General features: G+C 42.2%; 2 protein-coding genes across 2 annotated transcripts in view; both read left to right on the top strand.

Moving 5' to 3' along the window:
* The window catches only part of PASK (PAS domain containing serine/threonine kinase), a 51,113-nt gene extending 40,639 nt beyond the window's left edge, over positions 1-10,474 (top strand). Inside the window, exons 18-19 of the mRNA XM_054983813.1 lie at positions 7,932-8,078; positions 8,281-10,474. Of these exons, the coding sequence (XP_054839788.1) occupies positions 7,932-8,078; positions 8,281-8,471 (338 nt within the window). The 3' untranslated portion in view covers positions 8,472-10,474. The remainder of the gene's footprint in view (positions 1-7,931; positions 8,079-8,280) is intronic.
* A 2,712-nt stretch (positions 10,475-13,186) lies between these two features.
* MTERF4 (mitochondrial transcription termination factor 4) lies at positions 13,187-24,619 on the top strand. The gene is made up of 4 exons (XM_054983316.1): positions 13,187-13,255; positions 21,100-21,604; positions 23,118-23,302; positions 24,232-24,619. The coding sequence occupies exons 1-4, from the start codon at positions 13,220-13,222 to the stop codon at positions 24,574-24,576; spliced, it is 1,071 nt and encodes a 356-aa protein (XP_054839291.1). The 5' UTR covers positions 13,187-13,219; the 3' UTR covers positions 24,577-24,619.
* The last annotated feature ends 1,363 nt before the right edge of the window (positions 24,620-25,982 follow it).

Genomic DNA, 25,982 nt, shown 5'->3' with positions numbered 1-25,982 from the left:
GCCGAATTGGCTGTATGAGCAGTATCATTAAAGTAAAGCAGTCAATGTGCAGATTGGTTTAGCTGTCTGTTTAGTTCAGAGAAAATGAAGGAACCTGCATGCCAGTGGACAGCAGCATTGTTAAATGTCCTTTTGAAGGGTCTCCATGCTTATGACTGAGAGCGAACCACTATAAAGTTTCCTTTTTGGTCATGGAAAGAAGGACATGTACTTTCCACAGGGGAGGGCTGGGTGTTGTTTTGCCCTAGTTAGAATAACTGGATCTTAGGATGGCCTTTTATGTAAGAACTTAAGTGTTCTCCATTAGTGAATTTATGAGATTATTTGCTTAGCTGAATATGTCCTTCAGATGTGGGAGCCTCCAAAACGGAGAGGACTCTTCCTCCCACTGCAGGGTCCAGAAGACTCTGGAAGTCTTGCCTCCTGAAGTGGATGGCAGAAGTCACCAATCAAAGCATGTCCTCCTTTACTTGATCAGAAAGAACTCTCATGGGTGGGAAGTCCAACATTTTTTTGCATTTTTTAAAAAAGAACAAATTCCATCTCACGCAATACGGGACACTGTTTCATACTTCCAGTAAAGTGAATATTTAATGTATTTATTTAAAATATTTATATGCCTGCATCTCAGAACACATGGCAGGTCATCTCAGAACACATGGCAGGTCATCAGTAATCTATTTTTATTTTGTTTCTTAAAAATACACAAATTCTAGAGGACTAGCTACATAGTCTATTGGAGAAAAACCAAAAACTCACAGAGCAATCAAAATATTTCAGTGGCTCTAAAATAGTTTTAAAGACTTTCTTTTATGGTAGAGCTTCTTCAAGAACACACTCCCTTTAATGAGATACTTTTATATGCCTAACTTTTGCATTTTTAAAATGATAATCTGTGACTAGGGAACATATAAATAACTTTTATTTCTGTGGTGTTTTTTGTTGCCGCCCCTCAACTGCAGACTGTAATACCACATTTCCTTCCAGTTGGAGATTCTTTGGCTCCTGCTGATACCAGAACTGCTTTTTATAATGGGGAAATTAGTTTAGCAGTCTGTAACTAAAAATAGCGCGGATCTAACCTGTGTTTACGGAGGTCCTGATTCCAGACACTTTAGTGATAAAGAGGCAGACTACAAATAGGTTCAATCACGTGTATTTACTAATAGTGTGGCGTAAGCCTGAACTTGCACATACACACAAGAAAGCATACAAGGACTAGGAAATACAGAGTAAGAAATATAGAGACTGTCGCATTAGCAGGTTCCCAACGATGGTAAGGGAAATACTCACTTATCCTGAAGCGAAGCAGAGACACAACAGCGAGGTGGTCCAATGCCAGCAGTGGAGCCACAGAGGGACAGCAGGGGACTCTGGATAGGGGTGGCACGCGCACCATGTGGTCTGAGAGACCGGCTTAAATACCCCAAAACGTACCCTGGGGCTGGTGCTGTACTTGGTGGTTCTCACAGATTAAAACAAAGACTCGAATGGGTTACTGAATGGCTTCGATGGGCCACTTTGGTAATCTGATTGTGATAAGTGACACCTCAGGAAGAGGGGACAAAAGAGGGAGGGGGAAATCCGAGTGGGCTGAATGGATGTTCCAGCGGACAGGGCTTGCCCTGATGTCATCAGCTCTGGAATGCGGAGGTTTCTTTGAGATGCATTCTCTAAGTGCTTGGGATGGTCGGCACTTAGTTCCTTCTCCGGGGCGGCTCCTAAGATATGCAGAGCGGGGCGAGGTACTCTTGCTGCGGACGTGGTGTGCTCTCTTCGCCGAAATGGCTTCCCAAAGCAGTCTTTTCCTCTTGGTCTTCTGGCTGCCTAAGAACATGGTTGCCGGCTGGGCATGGCAGGGGCTGGTTAGCAGGTTGCCCGGTAGCGAGGGCAAGCTCGGGGATCGGCCCGCGGGAGGCTCCAGGCGGGAACTGACCAGGGAGCGCCTAGCCAGGCTCGCTGGAGGTTTCCCCGGCAGGCGCCCGGCTGCTAGCAGCGGCTTGGGCCCAGATGAGGCAGGCTTCCATGGAGGCAGGGGGAACAGCACGTAAAACACAGTCCAAAGCAGGGAACAGGCACGGTCCGTGGCAGATGGCAATGCAGGCACGGGGCACACTTGTAACAGAGTCCAAGCACACACTAGGAAGTTCAGATATAGGTCAGGGCAGGGTTGCCCAGGAAGAGAGTCCTTTGTGCAGTTAACCAAACATGGAGTCAGGGAACTACACAGTCTATTGCAGCAGCAAGGTAATTAACAGGCAGGCAGGAAACTGACACGTGTACCAGAACACACACGTGCAGGGCAATCTTGGTGTAGCAGTAAAACAGTGATGCAGGAAACTTTAACACAGTCCATGGCAGGCCTTAAAGCAGGAGAGGGGCCTACTTGGCAACACTGCCTTTTAACAAAGGGATCTTCACCCTCTACTCATTTTTTTTCCATAGTACTGTGAGGTCTCCACTTAGCCACTGTATGTTAGGAATCTTTTACCAAGGAAATGAGCAAAACTGCCTCCATCCTTATCTCTTCCAGAAGCTTTGTTTACTTTTAAATTTTCTACATCAAGGCTAACAGGTTAGTTAGCAGGGCTCTTCTAGGTGGGCTTTAATCTTTCAGAGATTTAATGAGAGATTCAACTGCTGAAGAACTTCTGAAGAGATTATTAGTTAAGGACATATTTTTATAAGGATGTTTTTTCTGATGTTCAGTTCACATAATTAGTTGTGAGGGTGGTTATCAGATGATAGGGCTACTGTTTAAATACCTTGCTTCCATTGATGAGCTTTCTGATTTGTACAATAGGAGAGTTATATATTATAGGCATAGAGCATGAATATGCAGCTGTGTGGTTGTTCCTGAGAGCCACCGGTGAGAGTGTCATATGAGGAGTGGAAAGGCAGCCTTGGATCAGTCACCTACTCTGTTTTAACAGGGTTATTGTAAGGGTACAGTGGAGGAGAGGAGATCTGTGTATGTCACTCTGAACTTGGAGAAAGGTTGGGATAAAAAAATTACTGGGAGAAATTGTTATAAAATTTGGCTATGTCAATCAGCTCTTTGTTCCCTTTCATTGTATCTTTCAAACTGGAGGTGCTTTTTATCACTGGTATAACAGGCCCTGGATCCATTTCTGCACTTCTGATTGTTGCCCTCTTTTTCTTGTCTTCTATCCCAATTTGTTCTAAATAGAGTTGCTAGCTCCTGACCCAAAGACAGTGTTTGTGAAAAGTGTTGCAACACTATGTTTTTGCCTATTGCAGAAAAGTCTGTTTTAAGAATTTGAAGATTTCTCCAGGCCTTAGAGGCAGGATGCTTTGACCTGCATTGTCAGTGTCTCTGATTTTCATCACTGGCCTCACCAAGGTGTGTTCCCTTCACCAACCTGGCTGTGCTCTGTGAGAAAACAGTACTCCGGTGTGCCATCTGTGAAGGGAAGGGGTGGTGGGGATTCTCTGGACCCTCTTGGCTTCTCAGTGGCATAGCTGCTGTCTTCCTGTTTAGCCTGGGGGTTCTTGCCTGTGCCCTTCAGCGCTCCACTTGGGGAGGCAAGCCTCTGCTGGCTGGGCACCAGCCCTTGGCCCTTGCTGCTGCCCCCTTGCTTCTTTCCTCCTCCGTTCGTCTGCATTCCTCCTCACACTCACACATCTCTCCTTGCTACCACCGCTCCTCTTCCCTCTCCCAGCCTCCCTTTTGAACTTTCCACCTGGACCCCACCCCCTCAACGGCATCCCAAGACTTCTCCTCGCCCATCCCTGTGCCCGGGCGTCTTCATGCTGTTAGGCCCCCCGTGTCTCTCGCCTGAGCTTCCTGAACCCCATGCTGAGGTGAGCCACCACAAAGAGGTTGCACGCTTCCAGCTGTAGGGTCTTAATACTTCCTCTGAGTTGTGCTTTGATGTGTCTTGGACTAGTTTAAATCATTCCTTTTTAAAAAAAAATTTGAAATTAAATTTCAACCAATATACAGTTAAACATAAATAATTACAAAGTGCTGTTACAACATTATATACAGTCATCATATTAGTCTGTTTACAGTATGTTTAGTACTTCACTATGCCAATCTTTATATCCCCTTAGCATTGTGAGTCCAGAGTGTCTTGAGCTTAGAGGAAGTTATACATCTACTTCAGCATAGTCTTCTTTTTGTTGTCTTAAAATTATAGTTGTAGAAATTTTTGATACGGTGTTATTATATCTTGTGAGTCTTTAATGGAAAGAGTCTATAAATGGTTGCCATTTTTCTGTGAAATTTATCAGTTTAGGGTAATTTGATGAATGTTGTATACTGTTTGTTATCTTTTCCATTGTCATGTGTTCACATACTTTATTATACCATGTATCTAAGCTGGGTGGTTGGTAAGATTTCCAACATGATGCTATGGATGTTTTAGCGCCTACTAAAAGATGAGATCAAGTCTTGTCTTATTTGTGGTAATGAGTGTTCTCGCCATAGATCTAAAAAGATAAGTATTGGTTTAAAGGGTATTTTATAATTTGTTATTAAAGCAACGCGATGTAATACTTGTTTCCAAAATGTCTCTATGTAAATACATTGCCACCAACAGTGTGCAAATGTACCTTTTTTGCCACATTTTTTCCAGCATAATGGTGATTTATTTGATGTTATTCTAGACAGTTTTTGTGGAGTGAGATACCAACGATGAATTATTTTATATGTTTGTAAATTTGTGTTAATAACCAGAGAACTAATTAACCTTGATACCCAGATTTTTCCCATTCCTTTGCTGATATTAAGGTGTTACAGTCTTGCTGCTTCTTCAAATACATTGTTATATTTTTTTCTACTTATTTGTATAAGTATACTATATATTTTAGCTATTAAGCCTGTCTGTATAAACTTTCCTGCTCCTAGTATTTCCTCAATTTTTGTCTTTGGTTCCTTCATTATTTCTTTTATTTGATCTGATTTATGAAATACTCTGGCTTCCCCCCCCCCCCACCCCACTTGCTCCATACGTCTTTGATTTCAAAGCGAAAGCAGGCAGTTTGGCTTCCATTTTTTCAGCGTCTTTTCTGAGAATGGGATTTCCCACTCTTTCCTGTGCCAGCTAAAAGACACTGAAAAAAAACAAAAGCCAAACTACCTGCTTCCGCTTTGAAATCAATGACGTATGGAGCGAGTGGGTGGGTGGGGGGAGCCAGAGTTCAGTGAGCAGGCTCTCTCTTTAACGGCATGTGGAAACGGCCTCAGAGCCTTCAGTTGATGCAAAATGCTTCCACTCAATTATTATCAGGAGCTAGGCAGAGCATGTGTATTACTTCCATTCTGCAGTCACTCGATGGCTCCCCTTCAATTATCAGACTTAGTTCACGGTTTTGTCTATCATGAAGCGCTTCATGGCCTTGGTACTTCATCACTACAGAACTGGCTCTCTCCCCAGCATGGCAGCTTTGCTCATCTGAACAGGACCTTCTGTAGGTGCCGCCCTGCAAATGGGCAAGATCGACAATGGTCCATAATTGTACTTTTTCTCTTGTGGCTCCCAGCTTATGGAATGGGCTGCCTGAGGAGGTCAGGAAAGCTCCTGGCCTTCTGGAAACTGCAGTTCTGAATTATTAGGAAATGGTTTAGAGAGATGCTTTGGTAAAGGTATAAGGGCTGTAAACTATACTACTGCATATTGTTTGTATCTGCAAGCATTCTTTCCACATCATTTAATATGTCACATTAAATTGCTTATATTTTGTTTCAGCATTGTTTCAACTCTATCATATTTCTGCTTGTTTTCATTTCTGCACTCTATATCTTGTTATATTATATAGTGAATGTCCCACCTATTAATCATAGTGACTTTACAGTGTAATCTGCCTTGAGTCGCAGTGAGAAAAGCGGACTATAAATAAAAATAATCTAAAAACCTGAGCTGAATTTTGCATGAATCATTCAATAAACTTGGGCAAGTGACTGCTATTCTGTCACATTTACTGTGCAATCCTAAGAAGAGTTACTCCAATCTAAGCCCATTGAAATCAATGGGCTTAAACTGGAGGAACTCTTAGGATTGCTCTGTTATTCTTATAAATGTTGGACCACCCTCATGAACAGAGCAAAAAACTAGTCTTATTTCCTGAAGCGCATATAGAGAATTGATGCCAGGTAGCAGGTTGAATAGGACTTAGGAAGACAAGTCATACTTAAATAGTTAGAGAAATTAGTGTATTGGCTCCTTGTAACCCGTTCTCTAGCTTCTTATCCCTTCAAAAGCTTTTTCTTGGGGAATTTGGAATGCAGAGATTGGAGTGTAGTTGTGTAAGCACAACTACTTCTCCATTCCAGATCTTCATAAACCTGCTTTTCCCTGGAAAACTGCATCTGCATTCACCAGATCTTTGAATATTCTTATTTGTCACGTGGTTAAATCATTAATGTTTCAGCCATAAAACAAAATAGCTGTGAAGGATTTTGGTTTTGAAGTAGGTAATTCAGACAGTCCCTTGGCCACTTGAAACGTATGAGACAATTTTCTAAAATCCACGGTGTGCTTGAAGCTTGGCAGTTTGCATCAGTCATTTTCATAGATAAGGGGAGGCTGCCCTGAGGAGGGAAAATTCATTAAGCAAGGAAGAATGTGGAGGGGAAGGCTGTTGAATAGGGGGGGGGGTGCACCCGAACATATTCAGGTTTCAGAAAATCCGGAAATACCCAAAACCCAAAGTGGCAAGCTGCTTCAGATTCGGGTATTTGAATCGCTTTGGAATGCTCCGTAAAGATTCAGAGCATTCCAAAGTGATTCAAGGGGTCTGGGCTTTCTCCCCTCAGCCCCCCGTCCCATCCACCCCACTTACCTGGCTGGGCAGGGAAGGTCAGAGCTGCCTCTGCCACCGCAGTCTTTGAGCCCGCAGCGGCTCGCACGGTGGCTGGGAAGGTCTGAGCTGCCTCCTCCAACCCTTCCTGCCCCTCTAATGGCCACTGCGGCGGCAGAGGAGGCAGAAAAGGCCCTTCCGGCCATTTGAGGGGAAGTAAGGGCTGGAGGAGGCAGTTCCGGCCGTCCCCGCCTCCTCTGCTGCTGTGCGAGCCCGCAGGGCTACGGAGAGGGCTGGAGCCGCCTCCTCCTCCGCTTTCTCTGGGTACACAGGGAGGCCATTTGAGGGGCAAGAAGGGCCTTTTCCGCCTCCTCTGCTGCCACGTGGCCCCGCAAGGTGGCAGGGAGGGTTGGAGCTACCTTCTCCACCACTTCCTCCAGGCCCATGGCAGCCTGCAGGGAAGGCTGGATCCACTTCCTTTGGCCCTTCCTCCGCTGTGCAGCCCCACTGGGCTGCGAGGAGGGCTGGAGATGCCACTGCTGCTGCCACACTGCCTCCTCCAGGCCCACAGGGTGGCTGAGGAGGCAGAATCCGGCGGCACGTGGCCTACAGGGCGGCAGGGAAGGCCGGAGCCGCTGTGGCTGCCACTGCCCCATCACCTCGCTGCTGCAGGGCAGGTAAGTGGGGTGGGGGTTGGGGACATTTAACGGGCCCTGCCGCTTGCAAGCGGCAGGAAAGGGGCCCTTTAAAGTTCAGCTGTCAGGTGGGGGGATCCCTCCACCTGCCAGCTGATAGTTTAAAGGGACCTCCCGCTTGCCAAGGCAGGGAAAGGGCCCTTTGGCTCTGAAGCTTCCCAAAGCAACCCGAATGCTTCGGGAAAGCTTTGATTTAGGGTTTCCGAATTGGGGCCAGCATGCTGGCCCAGGTTCAAGAATCCTGAACCTTTACAAATTGGGTCTGATTCGAGTGTTTTATCTGAATTGGAAACCCGAAGCACACACCCCTACTATTGAATGCTGTTTTAAATTGCAGTATGTGCATGCCGAGTTTAGATTTCCTTAGGCTGCTGAACTTGCATCAGCCGTGTTTAGCATAACTAAGATAATTAAAAGGCAACGTGGAGATGGTAGTACAAGTTACTGATCTTGCTTCTCCTTGTTCTTCAGACCTGATGAACCTCTTGTCTGGACTCCTATATCCTTTTCCAGAGGACCGCACAACTCTAGAAATGTTAATGAAGGATACTTGGGTAACACAACCTGTGAATTTAGCTAATTACACCTGGGAAGAAGTATATGCTTCTGCCAAGCCAGGTAGGAAACAGGGCTCTTGGAACTGCTACTTAGCTCTCTTGTAGGCATTGCTTTGTTTGTTGGCTTGGACAACAAATGGATGGGATAGTTGCTTGTTCTGAAATGGATCTGCAGATTGAGTCTGAACTGTACCTGTTTATGTATGCAGTGGTTGTTGCACTGTGGCTTTTTAATATGCTTTCCTTTTTTTTTTACTACTTAGAAGGCATCCGCTTCAAAATTCATCCCACTGCCTGCAGTTATGATGGCACCTGGACAACTCCAAGCCTGGATAGTGAGCAGAGCGCAAATGATGATCCCAGTGCGCACAGGCTGGTGGAACCCCAGCCAGAAAGCACTACCGCTGCGACTGATCAAGAGCCATCAACTTCTGTTTATTGTCGAAACTACTGAAATCTGTACTCTGGACATTTAACTTTTGCTGAAGAACATCTCCTATATCTTCCTTGGGATCTTAACAAAAAATACCAAGAAGATGCACATATCTGTATTGTGCCAATTCTGACAAATTTACCAGCTGCAGGCAGAGAATGGCTGGGATTGTAGCCATTCACCCTGTCTGCTGTGAGTGCCTGTCCCACTTCTGAGCCTACTGGCTGTGTATCCTTGGGCATCTCATTAGCACAGTGGCTGTATATGGCTGCTGACCTGTGCTGGCTCAATATATCAACATGTTTCAACATCTCCGCATGTATGCACACAAAACTAGGGTGCTGACCAAGCAATTTGGAGTGTTGTATATATGGACACAAATATGAAAAGAAGCACTTGAGCATGGAAATATGGCAGGCCTGGGGATGCGATGGGCCACTCTCACTACCATGCAATGCATTACCAGTAAGCTTATTCTGCATAAATGTTCCTTTCATTGTTGTTAATAAGCAAGACTAAAGCCTATGTTGTCCAGAGATGCTCTGACGGGGCCGGTTTTTTTTTTTTACTTCAGGCCATTCTACCTCTACTGTTATGTGTAGCAAGGGTTTTTTAAAAAGGCAGCTAGGTACCTCCTGTTTCTTCTCCTTAACAGATGATGGTTGGGTATGCATCCTGTCTGAAATACTTGATAATGTGACTTAATAACATGTAAATGGTCTGTCAGCTTGCTTCAGGCCTTTTCTTGCAAAGTATTTCCAGTGGCTATCCTAACTTGCTCATCCTACCAGTTGGAGATTCTTTACCATTCAAAACCAATTAGAGGATTCAGCTAGAGTCTAGAACACTCCCATGCTTGGGGCTTTTGGATGATCCCGCTTGAGAACTTTGCTCCTCATGTTGGAGGTAAAACTGTAGCTGATAGATCCGAGTGTGATGGCAAAGGTTTTCTGCAAGTAAAGAGAAAAGACAGATTGTCTACATTTACTGTAGTTTAGTTTACTGCATTTCAAAATAGCAAAGAACTCTGGTCAGACATTTCTGTGATTTGGTTGTTAAGGTCCTGATTCTGTTGAAGGAAGCAGGCCTCAGAAGGCTCACATCTAGAACATCCTTTCCATTCCTTTTTCTTTTTAAAAAAACCCACCTAAAATTAGGTATTTTTAAAAAAAATACCCAAATGTTATGTTGACCCTGGGGATGATTTGTGAACTGCTGATCTTCATGAGAGTATTCTGCGTTTTTTATACAAGCCACAAAGCATTGTCAAAGTTCATTTTATAATTTTATTTTAAAGTTTTTTGGGAACAGAGTACTGTTTTTCAAGTAAACTAGATGCCTGCACAACACACAATCATTTTTGGTACTTTCCCTATTTTTGGATGATCTGTTAGATGCATTCTTTGAATAGAGCTGCTTTACTTGTATTTGGCTCTAATTCAGGAAGCATGAGTTTTATTAATAAAACTCTTTCACATTACTCTTTACAGAATAAGCTTTCTAACTTTTTATTAAACACCAATTTAGAAGTTGCTTCTGTGGAGCATGTTGCCAGTTCTGTACTGTCTATAGTGACTTCCTTTCTGTGGTCTTGAAGCTTCCTGGTCTTGAACCAATCAAGTGATAGAGAACAGACGAAGTACTTCATAAAGCCTCTTTTAATCTTCTGCTGCACACACAAGTAGGCATCTCCAAGCCAGTAATCTAAAATACTCTGCCCCTAAAGATGTATTTATCTATCTTGATACTCATTTTTAGGGTACATGCGTACCTTTACTAACGGGAACCTCGCTTGTCTGGAATTCTAAAATGGGTTCCAAGAAATATTAAGGCCAGTTATAAATGAAGTAACCAGAGAGTCTTCCTTGGCACTGCTCCATCTTGACTGATTGAAATGTGGTTGTGCAAGCCTCATGTCTTGAATTTTGAAGCACGAGAGAACATTTAGTATGTTTTTGATTGCTGTGACTTCCATCTTTAATTGTGTTCTATCACTTCTCAAGTTAACACAATAAATTTTGGTATCTTAATATTTGTGTGAGCATATTGAGTATGTGTGTAATGCTATTCATTTCACTGGCAGGCTCACCAGCGTGCTGTGACAGAGGTGCAGATGAACAGAGTGCTGCTGACAAGTTCTTTAAGCTCCTGTCTTCAACAGCAGGAATTCCACTCCTGTGTCCTGTTGGCCACAAACCAGCACTGCACCTTTGCCATTCCTTTCTGTTGTAATTCTTCAGCAAGAATATAGAGCTTTTGTTTTATGATTAGTCTTCCAGTACTGATTATAGATAGCTTACATAAAGGTCAACAGAATGTCCTCTTCAGGCCCATGCCCCAAGTGAACTCACTAGCAGGAAGCAGTTACTATGTGGATAGGGATGAGAAATAATCTTTTAATCAAAGTTATGATATCTTGAAAATGAGCAGCCATGGAAACAGCTTTTCTAGCATTATGCTCTGTTCCTGAGTTCCCCAGCTAAGCAAACAAGCCTTTGATTTTTTACAAAAGGCTATGATGCTGATCATTATTAATGCTGTAAAATAAGAGCTTTTGTGAGTAGTAACTAAAAGTTTACTGAGGTCACATAAAGATGGGCTGTTTGTCCCAACTTGGATGCTATTGGGGAGCAGCACCTCCTCCCTCCGATCCTCCACATCATCATGGTGCTTCTATGTACCTCTTGGTTTTCCCCATCTTTCCTTCAATCTTTCCCCAAACATGCTTTGCTGTGAAGTTTTAGAGAAGATCACAGCAAAGCCAGGGTGGTGCCCATGTGGACACCAAAGTCTGGTTCTTGACCCACCCACATCAGCACTATTTTCCTTACCCCAGTTACCCACTGCTCCCATTTCCTCTTGCCACCAGAGGGCTTGTTTTTCAAATCAGCAACTGAATATTGTTAGAACTCTTGGGTTCTCTGAATTTCTTGCTTTTTTAAAAAAAAAAGTCTTGCTCCTTTACTTGTGGAGATGATAATGAGAAAGTATATCTTCAAAGGAAGGGGCTAACCCCCCCCCCTTTTTTAAAGGTAATTCAGATAACCTGACTTTTTTTTTTTAAAGGTAATTCAGATAACCTGACAGATTGCTATTATGCTTTTACCATTATTTTTTTTAAAAACCCTGAAAATGATTGTGGTGGTGGTGGGAACGGCTGCTGGCAGGGGCCTGGTGTAAATGCAGGGAAACCTGCGGTATGAAGCACTGTTGCTACTGCACTGTATTGGTAGCTGTGACAGCAACAGGAAAATGACAAGGTTTTCCCTGCATCGGAAGTACCTGATTCTGACATGACAGCATGAGATTTTTATCCAGTGTAACTGGACACACACCCAGTTTTTATCCAATGTAACTGTTACTGCAAATAAACACTTTTTGTACTTCATTAAAAATTCAACTAAGAAAAACATTGCATATTGCAAATAAGTTTTCTAGAATCTTGTGCATATTTCCTAAGGAAAAAGTATGACTGCGTTTCTAGCTTGACAGTCTCTCCATGTCTGAACTTACAAAGGAAAGCTCTGAACATGAGCTACTTCATTTGTAGTCTGCACTTTGACAATGTAGTCCAGGATGCATTACAAACAAGGAATTACACCCAACATCAAAAGTTTTAAAAAACGATGGTAATGTGGTTTTTATTTTTTGATGAAAATTGCAAATGTGGTTATCCATGATCTGAGGAATGAGTACCTCTGTTACAAACAATAATGCTTTCCTGCCTTGCAGGGGAACCAGGCAGCAGACTTACAACCTAAAACCTATTTAGGTTTTGCATTACCCTATTAGATGGTATCTAGACAACAGAGAGCAATCTTAAGTGGGTCTACTCATTAGTAAGTCTCATTTCAAAGTAACTATCTTGTCAGAGATCCAGAGGAGTTAGCCGTGTTAGTCTGTAGTAGCAAAATCAAAAAGAGTCCAGTAGCACCTTTAAGACTAACCAATTTTATTATAGCATAAGCTTTCGAGAATCAAGTTCTCTTCGTCAGATGCCTGATCAAAACTGGGGAGAAAAGCATCTTGTCAGAGATGCTTTAGGCTGATCCTGAACTGGGCAGGGGGTTGGACTAGATGGTCTGTATGGCCCCTTCCAACTCTGATTCTATGATTCTAACAGCTTTTAGTCCCCAGAGGCGTTCATTGTAACAAAGGATGACTAAGAAATAACGGTTGCCAACTCCGAGTTTGGAAATTTCTGGAGATTTGGCGGTGGTGTTTGGATAGGGGAGTAGGTTATAATGCCTGCTCTTCTAAGAAGCCGTTTTCGCTAGGCTCTCTAGAGATCAGTTGCAATTCTGGGAGACCTCAAGGCCCTGACTGGAGGTGGCAACCCTTCTAATAATTGCTTGCTTCAAACATAGCAAACCCCCGTTTGCCTTCAAGTACGCATTTATGTGGCCTGAGGCAAAGACCAAATCTTGATGTGTGTACTTGCAGAGTAGGCTCCGTTGCAAATACCAATACGAGTGGTATGAATGTCCGTTACAGATTTTTATGCGCACACACTAAGTATTTAATTGGAAGCCTGTTAGTGTGCGATGTCTTAGGCTCTAGGAAAGAATAAACCCTCAAACCTAGATCCTTACATAAACAATCGCCAACCCACAATTTCCACCAGGGTACCTTTGCCATTCGAAAGCTTTCCGGAAGGCGGCCGCCGAGCCACCTAGTGGAACGTTCCCTTCAGATTCAGTTTCCGGGGGGAGAGTGTTCGCGCAAACACCTTCGTCTTTAGAAGCCTGGGAGGCAGGGAATTCCGAGGCATGCGTGGCTCCGAGGTCCGACGGCTCTGTGGGCAGGTGAGAGTCTCACGGACGATAAACTTAACCAGAGGGATGGGAAGGATAAAGGAACGGGAAGCGGCATTTGCCGGCCACAAGGGAAAGAGCAGCGGCGTGATAGTAGAGGGGGAACGGGGTGAGCGAGTTCATCCCTTCAGATTTTGGGCCCGGTTGCTGGAGAGCTCGGCGGCAGCGGCGTGTGTTGCCGAGCTGCGCTCGCTGCTGCTCTGAAGAAGTTCTGAACGCTCTGGCTGGGTTCCCCGACCAGAATGGTGGGTCGCAAAACGCTCGCGCGGTTTCTTCGCTTCAAGCCAGCTACTGCGTCCTGTCTCTGTATTGGCTTTCAATTTGCACCCCATAAACACGAATTGGGAGAAAGGTTGGAACATTGCAGGGCGAAGCTGCGGCCGTCGTGGCCGTAGTTCTCTGCAGACCAAACCGGTCAAAGCTGGACGTTGCTGTGTCCGTTCTCCTCTCTAGCGATGCCATGACCGGGCCAGTGCCTGGTTCCGCGAGAATAGGGTGGGCTCCAGTCCCACCAATCCTGTTGAATGGCTACCCCGACCCTGCCTGAGAGGAAGAGGCTGGCGTTGCGGCAACAAGGGGCCCGGCAGAACCCACCTTCATCTTGTTGGCCAGCAAGGCACCTCCTTCCTATGTCTTCCGTTGGCACTGCAGCTTAGGGTTGCCAATCCCTAGGCAGGGCTGGAGTTCTCCTGGAATTACAGCTGATCTCCAGCCTAGAAAAAGGCAGCTCTAGAGAGTGGACCCTATGGCATTAGCCCTCGGTAGTTATAAGGTTAACTTAATCTCCACAGTGATTTTGAGCGTGTGCTAGAAGATAATAGAGCATGGGATGGCAAGTACTGCTTTAAAGCTGCCACTTTTTTTTCAGAATAACAACAAAATGTGATATGATATAGAAATGTGTGTGTCAGAGCAGTAGTGTAATATCTAGGGACCACCTGCTCCCACCATCTGCCCCTCGCCACCACTCACCTGGCTGCAGGGGGTGGGTGGGTGGGAAAGACACGGAAACAGGCCTCCAAGGTGTGCTTGTGGGGCGACACGATGACATCACTTCTGGGAGTAACATCAATGTGCAGGGCCTGGGAGTGCTCCCGTGCTTTGCAAGGGACTGATTTGGGCCCCAAACAACCTGTTTGGGGAGTTTAAAAAGATGAGTGCCAGGTCCTCCCACTAGGAGGGTAAGAGGACCTGGAAATCCTAATAATACCTGATATTATAAAGCAGACATGGGACCAGTTATGTATGTCATTCTGGTTTCCAAGATTAAAATAAATCCTGGGATTTTTCTCTCCCCCATCTTTTTTTGTTCTTTTAACCTTTTAAATGTATTCTCATACTCTACTAACATAGCACTTACAGCATGGTTTGCATGAAACATATTACCAAGGTAAAGGGTATCACTTTATCTGCATAGTATGAAACACAATGGTGTCCTAATTTGGTTGACATTTTTATAACTTTTCTGATTTTTTTAATATAACAATAACGTGTGTGTGTGTGTGTGTGTGTGTGATGTGCTGTCTAGTCGCCTCCAACTATGGCGACCCTATGAATGAAAGACTTCAAAAATGTCCTATCGTTAGCAGACTTGCTCAGATCTTGCAAACTGGAGGACGTCGCTTCTTTTATTGAATCAAGGTCTTCCTCTTTTCCTACCGACTTCTATTCCTAGCATTATTGACTTTTCCAGAGAATCTTGTCTTCTTATAATGTGACCAAAGTACAATAGCCTCAGTTTTGTCATTTTAGCTTCTAGGGAGAATTCAGGCTTGATTTGATCTAGTACCTACTTATTTGTCTTTTTTGGCCGTCCATGGTATCTGCAAAACTTTCCTCCAGCATCACATTTCAAATGAATCAATTTTCTTCCTGTCAGCTTTCTTCACTGTTCAAGTTTCACATCCAGGGCTCATTTGGAGCCGGAACTCACAGGAACAGCGTTCTGGAACCTCTAAAAAGAGGTCACGTGGGCTTTGGCCCCGCCCACGTGATTCCCTTTCGTGGGAGTGAATGCCGAGTGCTGCTGGGCTGCAAAAGTGCTTGCATTCATTCTGCTCTGCTCTTTTATGGTCATTTGTTTGGGGGGGGGGCGGGCGGGAAGAGAGAAAAAGCATGAATGCCGAGTGCTGCTGGGCTGCAAAGGAAGGCAAAGTGCTTGCATTCATTCTGCTCTGCTCTTTTATGTTCATTTCTGACTGGGCAGGGGGGGAATGGAGAGAGAAAAAGAGTGAATGCTGAGTAGTGCTGAACTCCAAAGGAAGGCAAGGTGCTTGCATTCATTCTGCTCTGTTCCTTTAGTTTCATTTGTGACTGGGGCGGGCAGAGAAAATGAGTGAGTGAGTGCAAGCCAAGTGGTGCTGAGCTCCAAACTAACGCAAGCTGGTTGGAATTCATGCTGCTTTATTTTCATTTGTGACTTGAGAGAGTGAGTGAGTGGCTGCAAGCAGGGCTGGCTCTCCAGAGGAGGGTAGGCTGCTTTGAGTTAATTTTCCTTTAAAGAAATACCTGGAGACTTTTGCTGAAAGGGGCCTGAGGGGTGGATGTTGCCTTATGACACACTTCCGGTGACGTCAGGGGGTCTGGCATATGCGAATAAGTTCCTGGAGTTCTTTTTCTAGGAAATGACCCCTGTTCACATCTATACATAGTAATGGGGAATGCCTGTTTGGATTATCTTGTTCTTGGTCCCCAGAGAGACATCTTTATCTTTAAGGATCTTATCTAGCTCCCTCACAGCTGCTCTTCCAGGTCTCAAACTCCTTCTGATTTCCTCATTGCAGACTCCCTGTTGGTTGATGACTGAGCCAAGGAATAGAAAATCTTGGACAATTTCAATTTCCTCATTGTCAGCTTTGAGATTGTGTAACTCAGTAGTCATTACTTTTGTCTTCTTGATGTTCAGATGTAATCCTGCTTTGATACTTTCTCCTTTAACCATAATCAATAGTTGTTTCAAGTCTTCACTATTACCCGCCAGTAACGTGGTGTCATCTGCATATCTCAAATTGTTAATGTTCCTTCCAACAATTTTTACTCCAGCTTCTTCTAGATCTAATCCAGCTTTCCTTATGATGTGCTCTGCATAATGGTTGAACGGGTAGGGAGATAATATGCATTCTTGTCTGACACCCTTGCCAATTGTAAACCATTCTGTTTCCCCACATTCTGTCCTAACTGTAGCCTCTTGTCCAGAGTACAGGTTGCACATCAAAACAATCAGATGTTGTGGCACCCCCATTTCTTTTAACACTATCCATAGCTTTTCATGATCCACACAATCAAAAGCTTTGCTGTAATCTATAAAAAACAGACTGATTTTCTTCTGAAATTCCCTGGTGCATTCCATTAGCCATCATATATATCAGGCATCTGACGAAGAGAACTTGATTCTCGAAAGCTTATGCTAAAATAAAATTGGTTAGTCTTAAAGGTGCTACTGGACTCTTTTTGATATATTTGGGATGTGATCTCTAGTGCCTTTTCCTTTACTGAATCCACCTTTCAACATCTGGCATTTCTTGATCCATGTATGGTAAGATTCTCTGCTGTAGAATTTTGAGCATCACTTTGCTTGCATGAGAAATTAACGCAATAGTCCGATAGTTGCTGCACTCTTTGGCATCTCCTTTTTTTGGAATTGGAATGTAGACTGAGTGTTGCCAGTCTGTGGGCCATTGTTTTGTTTTCCATATTTGTTAACAGATTCTTGTAAAGATTCTGATGGACTCCATTTCTGTAGCTTGAAATAGCTCTATTGGTATTCCATCTACTCCAGGTGCTTTGTTTCAGTGCAGCTTTTACTTCATTTTCTAAGATTTCTGGTTCTTCATCAAAGGACTCTTCTTCAAAAATATCTGCCATCCTTCCATCTCTTCTGTATAGTTCTTCAGTGTATTTTTTCCTTCTTTCCTTTATTTTGTCCTGATCAGATACTGTGTTTCCTTGTTGATCTTTCAGTATCCCAAGCCGTGGCTTGAATTTTCCGGATCTTGTGGAACAGATCTCTTGTTCTTCCTTTTTTGTTGCTCTCTTCTATTTCTTTGCACTGGTTATTATAATAGATTTCTTTGTCTCTGCGTGTAAAGTGCTGAAAAGCTGCATTTAGAATTCTGACTCCATTTCTGTCATCTTTTGCTTTTGCTTTCTGTCTTTGTCTTTAGCAATTTTAAGAGTTTTCTCATCCATCCATTTAGGCTTCTCCTTTCTTTTGGCTACAGGAATAGTCTTTGCATATTCTTCCTTGATAATATCTATGGTTTCAGCTCATAGTTCTTCTGGTTCATGATCAATTAAACTTAGTATTGCAAATCTATTTCTTACATGGACTTTAAATTCTTCAGATGGTATTTTAGCACTATGATTCTTTTAGTATTTCTCTTCAGCTTTATTCTAATTTTTGATATTAGCAATTCATGATCTGGATCACACTCAGCTCCTGGTCTTCTTTTAGCAGACAGAATACAGCTTCTCCATCTTCTGCTTCCAAATATGCAATTATTTGGTTCATGTATTGGTTACCTGGTGATTTCCATGTGTACAATCATTTTTTCAGTTGTCTGAAGCATGTATTAGTAATGAACAGGTTGTTGGCTTCATAAAATTCCATGAGTCACTCCTGCTTCATTTCGTGATCCTAGTCCAATTTTTCCCATAATGTTTGATTCTGCTTTGTTTCCTACTTTTTGTGTTTCAGTCACCTATGATTATTAGCATATCTTGTTTAGGTGTGTGATTAATTTCATCTTGGGCACTTGCGTAAATTCAATTTCTTCTTCCTCAGCATCTGTAGTTGGGGCATAAACTTGAATGGTTATATTAACAGGCCTTTCCTGAAATCTGATTAATATTACTCAGTCAGACTTTGCATTGTAGCTCTTGACTGCTTGTGCTATGTCTTGCCTCTGTGTTAGGGCAACACAATTTCTTTTGAGTTGTCATTTCCGCAGTAAAACAATTTGTGGTTTTCTGACTGAAAATGTCCTGAATCAGTCCACATTAGTTCACTCACACCCAGGATTACCATGTTTAAATGTTCCATTTCTTGATTTACTATTTCTAGCTTACCTGGCTGCATACTTCTCTCGTTCCATGTTCCTATTATGTGTGTTACACAGCTTTGGAGGTTCCTTTTGCATCTATTCACATCTGCAGCTGGATGTCCTTTAGGCTTTAATCCAGTCCTTCATTAAGAACAGCGCTATTTGTACTTGTCCTCGGCACTTCCCCAGTAGCCAGTTGCATGCCATCCAACCTGGGGGTCCCGTCTTCCAGCACTCTATCTTTTTTTAATTTTGGACTGTTTCATCATAGGGTTTTCAAGTTAAGAGATTAGCAGAAATGGTTTACCTTTGCCTTCTTCTGATTCACAATGCTAACCAGGGTTAGTTGAAGTGACGCTGCTGTTGTCTGTGAAAGATCCTCCACCAGTTTCACCTTCCGCTACTGCTGCTTCCCAGTAGCTAAACTTCAAGAATTCTTCTGCTCCCATTACCACTGGAATATTCACTTCTCTTCTGTTGATGTGACCATTGATTCCTAAAGGGGTTGGATGCATCTTAGTCTGGTGTCTCAGCTTTGACCATTCTGCTTTGAGTGACTCTTCCAGGAGTTTAGACTTTTGACCAAGCCTGTGCTCCTGATGGTGTTGCTCTCAGCTTCACTGACACACTCAACCCCCCTCACCGTGTTAAGGAGGTTATTGTTCCCTAAGAAGGAACAATAACATCTTGGGATTATTGTTCCCCAAGAGGGGGAACAGTAACATAACAATAATACAACGTTAACAAGATTCCAAATATTTTAAACTAGATTAATGAGTCAAGAACATTTTTACAGGTGTTAACAATCAATAAAGATAAATGTATACATATTTCTTAGGTACAACATAATCTTCAATAGGATGCTCTGTGATTAGACATGGGCACGAACCAAAACCCCCCGAACCAAGTGATTCATGGTTCGTAGCATTCCACGAACCGCAAACTTCCGACCTTTTCTCAGCTGAACAGCAGGAAAAGAGGCTGTCATTTCACAGACCCCGTGCTGGAACTGGCGTGGGGGGCTGTGAAACTGACAGCCTCTTTTCCTGCTGCCCAGGCTGTCAGTTTTCCAGCCCCCGCACTGTTCCAGCACGGGGTCTGTGAAACTGAAAGCCCAGGCAGCAGGAAATGAGATCTTTATTAATTCTACAATAAAAGAGCTTTAATGGAGTTAGGTACCATCTTGTATAGATCTTAAAGGTTTCAAGTTTAATGTTTACAGATTTGGAAGTAAATAATTTGGATGACCAGATTTATTTCCATGGTTGACGTTTTTATACTGCAAACAGGATGTGAATAACTGACCCAGCCATACCATCAGTTTTTTTTTCTTTCTTTATTACAGCACTTAGCCAATACATTTATCATAAAAATTAAAATACATATTTTACGACCATTAAAACATGGAACATATGAATATGTACAATTTAAAAACATAATTTCCTAATATCTTTCAAAATTTATAAAAACCAGAAATTCAGCATAGTTCTAGACAAGCAGCCGGAGTGGAGGCCTACACTCTAATGGACTTTAACAACCAGGGCACAAAATTTCGCTATCTGGTGTAATGTTGTAAAATCTGAGTTTGACAGCAGTTTCTCTAATTTGTTCTTATCCGGATGTTCTGAGATACCTTCCAGAAAGGGATTTATAAGTCTCATACGGGCTTCCTTAAAGAAAGGGCACCTCAGGAACACATGTTCCTGGGTTTCAACCTCCCCAAGTATACAAGGACATAGCCTCTCATTCCAAGGAATCTTCTTAAATCTGCCATCCAGAACAGCAGAGGGTAGGGCAGAACATCTAGCCAAAGTAAACGCTCTCCTGAGTTTGTTTACCTCCAGAATGGATAGATAGGAAGCAGGTGTAGAAATATATCTGCTGCTAGGAGGAGCTATAAAGGCAGGAGTGCCCTGTAAATCAGATTGTCGTTTGATATCATCGATCCTTTGCCTGACCAATTGCCTTGCTTGATCGCTTCCCATCATGAGAAGCACTTGAGGGGAAAATCCTATTGCCATAATTTTTTGCCTAGTGGCAATCATCCACTTAGACTGGAAATCATCGGTTAAGATTAGAGGTAATAAACCACAAGGATTAAAATTTATCCTTAACCATAGAAAGATGGAGTGCAGGGTGATCTTTGCTTCAACTTTCTGCATGCCAGTCTCCAGGCGAACCATTGCATTGGAGACACACTTAGGAACTTGAAGGACCGCTCTCAAAAATTTCGATTGAACTAACTCTAAAGGTGCAAAACAAGAAGTTGGGGGTCCAAGGAGTGACCCGTATAGCATCTGAGTTAGTGATTTGGCCCTAAATAATTTTATAGCCGCCGGCACAAAATATCCCCCCGAAGTACGGAAAAACTTCAGTATACTTTGGGCAGATCTATCTCCCACATATGCTGATGCCTGACTATGCGCGACCTTGGATCCTGAGGCTTGGATAGTCATTCCAAGGTAACGATAGCGGGTAACCTGCTCAAGATTTTGGCCATTTATACTCCAGTTCCTAATTCGGGGTCTCATGCCAAAGGCCATCACCTTCGTCTTTTGATAGTTGACATACCATCAGTTTGAGGACTTGAAGTAAGTGGTAAGATGCTTCTGTGGGACAGGGAGATGGATTCACAGTAGAATCCTGAAATCCTAATCCTTAGAGAAAGCTACACCTTTCTCTAAGTCCACTGAAGTCCTCTTCTTAAAATTGCAGGGTTTTTTAAAGGACTCTTTAGACTGGTAATTCTTATGTCTGAGATCTCTGTAAAATTAATTTTGTCTATCTCTCTAGGTCTTACGGAGGCACAGTTTTGCTTCCCTTGCTTATCAGAGTATCCACTGGTCTTCCGTGAATTCATTGCTAGTTGCCTTACCTTCTTCTCTTCAACACCTGGGATACAGATTCATTGGTACCGGTTCTCAACAAACTGGAACAAGCTTGCCACCTGGTAGCTCCAAGCCAGATAGCAGCGATGGTCCTCACAAGTCCCTGGAGACTCTCACCTCTTCTGTAGAGCATCAGAGATCAACCGACATCAGCCACTTGAAATTGGGGAAGGTAGCTGATTCATTTTTGGACATGGGATTCAGTCATTCTCAAATAAAGCAGTTGTTCAGTGTGCAGCCCAGGCTACCTTCTCAGACTAGGTTGGCTGTAGTTTCAGAACTTCTCCTCCTGGGTTTAAGCACTGATTCTATACTGAAGGTCCTACAGAAGAGTACTGAACTGCTGAAAATGTCACCAAAACGCCTAAAGGATCGTGCAGATCTTCTGAGGAAACTCAACTTTAAGGAAGGTACTGAAAAACACTAAAGTGCTGAACTTGTCTATGAACTAGTGTCACATACTAGTGTCACATACTTGTCTATGAACTAGTGTCACATACTAGTGTCACATACTTGTCTATGAACTAGTGTCACATACTAGCCACACTGTGGTTTTGGGAAGCTAATTTGCTTGGACTCTTAAGCATTATCATTACTTCTTTTCTGTTGGTATTCTCTGAAATAAGCCTAATGCTAAGGAGAAGGTACAGATAAAGTTATGCATGATATGAAAGGAAGCACAGATGCTTTATGTTTGATAGAAATGTCTGCACATTGATCATTTTCAAAGGCAAGACACTACGTACATGTAGGTAGCGTTTCAAAGGGAGGCGGAACCCAGCTTTGACAATCTAGCCTATGATCTTTTAGAAGGCAGAATTCGACTTTGACTTTCTGTTTGCCTCCCTGTTGCTGGAAATGAAACCCAAAGACAAAGATTTAGGTAATGATCAAAATAACTGAAATAAATTACAGATTTTAAGGACAGCTGCCCAATAAAATATGTATTAGACATGGATGGAGAATGTCAGATTTGTTTTAGCCCTCCAAATTTGTTATGTGCTATATATGTTGTATTGTCCCTAATGTGCCCCGCAATCTTACCATTGTTCCTACATGGCTTTTTGTGTATTTGCAGTACATATACATGCATGAGTGTACAAAAAGAAGAACTAAAGCATAGAAAACAAAAGGTAGATGTGTGAAATGATAGTCTAAAGTGCCTACATCTAAGTAATTTATTCAAAAGGAGATGCATCAATCAGTTGCTTGAAATGGGCAGTGTTCCTGGGGATCTTTCCCAGACTTCATATTTGGAAAATAAAATTTGAGTCCAGTAAGCACCTTAAAGATCAACAACAATTTCCAGGATACGCACTTTTGTGAATCAAAGTTGACTTCATCAGATACAAAGGAGAATTAAGATCCATCAGCTCTCATATTCAGGTCAAAAGGTGTTACAAAGAAGGGCTAGTTGGAGCCAGGATTGCAGAGGTACAAAGCAAAACATAATCAGCTTCATTACAACTGAGGTGAGAAATGCATGACATTAGCATCTGTAATGAGATAAGAATCCTATGTCCCTATGCAGCACTGAGAGGGGACATTGTCCTGAACTTGTTAATTAACTCTAGTTCAGCAGTCTTGTGTTTTAATTGCCCTTTGAAGCTTCTCAGTAGGATAAGTGCCACAAAATGTTTTTGTTGGTCTTTAACATGTTACTAGACTTGAATTTTGTTCTGCTATTGCCAATTAACATGGCTATTCACCTGAAACTGTCAGGAATATAAATTACGAATTTGGAATAAGGTAGATATTCCCACAATGTTCATGGGTTGTTTATGCCTTAAACAGACTTTTAATCAGGGGCATTGCCCAAGGTGAGAAGTGCATTGCTTCACCTGGTTTTCTTATATATCCCAGGAAAAACAGCTGGTGTACACATGCCTCTGTATTACTGTCTTTCTCCTCTCATTCTAACAGGTGGTCTGGAACATGTAGCAATTCACTGTCCAAGCATCTTCACCTTGCCTCAAAGCAGAATTGAGGCCCTGAAGGATTTACTCAATAAAAAATGCCTCTTCACAGTTGAGCAGGTATCAAAAATTCTACAAACATGCCCAAATGTCCTGCTAGAAGAGGTAGATGATCTAGAATACAAATTCCAGGTAAGTCTGGAGCAGGGGATATTGTTATCTTGCATAATGTTTTAAGATTAATTTTTTGCTAACAGATAAGTATAATAAGCTTTCCTATAGTGTAATTCAAAGCCACAAAATAAATCAGTGGCATTTGCTGCATCAATGACTCTAATGCCTAAAATTCCAGTATTTCACCCCTACACACTTTATATGCAGGTTAAATATGTTTTAACTGGGTTGCCAAATAATTTCTATCTTTGTGTAACTTGACTTTGCCTTTACAGAGGTTTTATTCTTCCAAATACTGATACTGTCCATATAGTACTGAAAATAATTTAGCATTCATACTTAATAATCCCTTTGCTTATTGCCATCCTGCAAAAACGTCTAGTTTGGATCCAAGTAAATGGGCCCTTTGAACTTCCTGTCATCTAATAGGGTTTAATTTGAATTTATTACAATACAAATAGTGGTCTTATCTTTTACCCTCTTTACCATGGCTTGTGCTGTTTAGATTTTAATCTTAGCTCTGTTGTTGTCTCTGTAGAATGTTTTCAGAGCACTTCATTTTTGGACTAGTGGGTGATAGTGGTGGTGAACAGTATATTATGATATGTGACTCTAAAGTTTTCAATGTATCTGGTTGGCTGATTACTATAATTGCTGCTTCTCCTCTGTAAAAGCTATGTAAATCCTTGTATTGAAATGTGAACCAAAAACGTTTTTGACTTGACCTCAAGTTGATGAGATAGATAAAGGCTTGAAGCAGAACTCAGAATGCCTCTGTCCCTTCTCAGGGCAATACTTGGGCCATATTCCCCCTAATAAAAATCCAGATGCCTAATTTTGTATTGAATTGTGGTCTCCGCACAGAATGATTGACAATAGCTGTAACAAGAACTAATTCTTTCTGTGTAAAGGATTATATGTTCAAAGTCTCCCACCCTTCTCTTTAGTTTGCCTATTTCAGGATGGGAATTAAACAGAGAGAAATAGTGAACGCTGGCTTCTTCCAAACATCACTGGATGAGATCAAGAATCGGTGCATCTTCTTAGAGCGCTTGGGACGCTATCAAACACCTGATAAGAAAGGACAGACCCAGATTGTGAACCCCAAACTGAAAACCCTAATCAGAGCTTCTGAAACTGACTTTGTGACCAAAATAGCCTGTTCTTCAATTGAGGAGTATGAAGTTTTTAAGAAATTGCTGGCCTGTGAAGAAGAGAAGTGGAATGAGGATGGGACACTGAAAGTTGAACATTCAGATATGGAGAGTGATGAAGAGTCAGATACAGAATAAGGAGATGAAATTAAAAATCTAACTTCTGAATGGATGCAATCTATTCTGGTCTCAATGGTTTTTTTTTCAGGGAACAGAAATGTATCTTATGAAGGGACTAGGTCAGTGTGAATTAATACTTGACTCTGGTCAACTTGTGGCTGGATAAATGTAATGAAACAGAGCTTTGGGCCTTTTCTTTTATGAGTTGATTTCCCCCCTTTGAATCTCTACACATTTAGGCCATCTTACTCACTTACTTTACACAAGCGAGTGTGTAAAGCAAAGCTAGCTCCCATTTTACCCTACCTTTATCCCCAAGTATTTCTAACCTGAAGAAATAATTCCAGCCATATTGTCACACTGTAGTTTCAGGCCATCTTAAAAACTTTTCCTTCTATTCTGGATTGCCCCATATGCTGTTGACACCCTTTTCTCCTCACCTTCCTACATGAACTGGTTAACCCCCCTCCCCTCTTTTGTTCTTTTAAATGCTGAAACTTCTGTTTCCCCATTGCCAGAATCATGACATCTTTTCCCTTGAGGGGCAGGGGTGAGTTGGGGTTTGTTGAACAGAGTCGCATGAGGTGTGAGGTAGGTTGCCAAGGAAAATGAAATGTGTATTATGTGCTTGGAAGTAGAAGTTGGAAAAAAAAGTGTCAGAACTCTGCTCTTATATATGATTACAGCAGCAAGACTATTATATGCACAAAATTGGAAGAGATTGACCCTACCTACAACGGAGGAATGGCTGACAAAGGTGCTGGAATTTGCAATGATGGCAAAACTTAATTCACTGATTAGAAAAAAGTCAATAAATTTGTTTTTGATTAATGGAAACCCATAATAGATTTTTTACATGAATAGACTAATGGTTTGTGGATTTATGGACTAAGGAATTTGGACATTAGAAAAGAGAGAGCTTTTAATCATTATTTAGAGTAAGTATAAATTTGAAAATGATACCAGTATTTGTTGTGGAGAAAATCAGAAGCCTTTTATTAGTTTATATAGTTTGCCTTTTCTTTTTTTGTTGTTCCTTTGTATTATTTGAATGTTTTGTTATTCTTGTATGTTTGTTAGTTTTGTTTGATTAGTTTTTGTGTAATTGTAGTTTTAGGTTTTGTCTTTTTATGATCTAAAACTCTTAATTAAAAAAAAAGAAAGTAGAAGTTAAAGATTTTCGTAGGGTCCAGAGTAGATAAGGATTTAGGAAAAAGATGTGGGCCTAGGGGAAGTTCCTAGGAGGTCATCAGTAAACTGTGAAAGGGCAAACAGCAAGTATGTGATAGTTCGAGGTGGTAAAAGGAACAGAATTTTTATAGCTAATCCCTGAAGTCTTTCAATTTTCTCAGAGATACCAGACTGCATTTTAGATTAAAGTACAATTTATTTAAAATCAAAACAATTTTGACAGAATAAAAAAT

The sequence above is a fragment of the Eublepharis macularius genome, chromosome 6 (genome assembly GCF_028583425.1).
Source record: "Eublepharis macularius isolate TG4126 chromosome 6, MPM_Emac_v1.0, whole genome shotgun sequence".
In the NCBI taxonomy this organism is placed as follows: Eukaryota; Metazoa; Chordata; class Lepidosauria; order Squamata; family Eublepharidae; genus Eublepharis; species Eublepharis macularius.
Note: the sequence above shows the minus strand (reverse complement) of the source record. Positions and strands in the feature narration are given on the sequence as shown.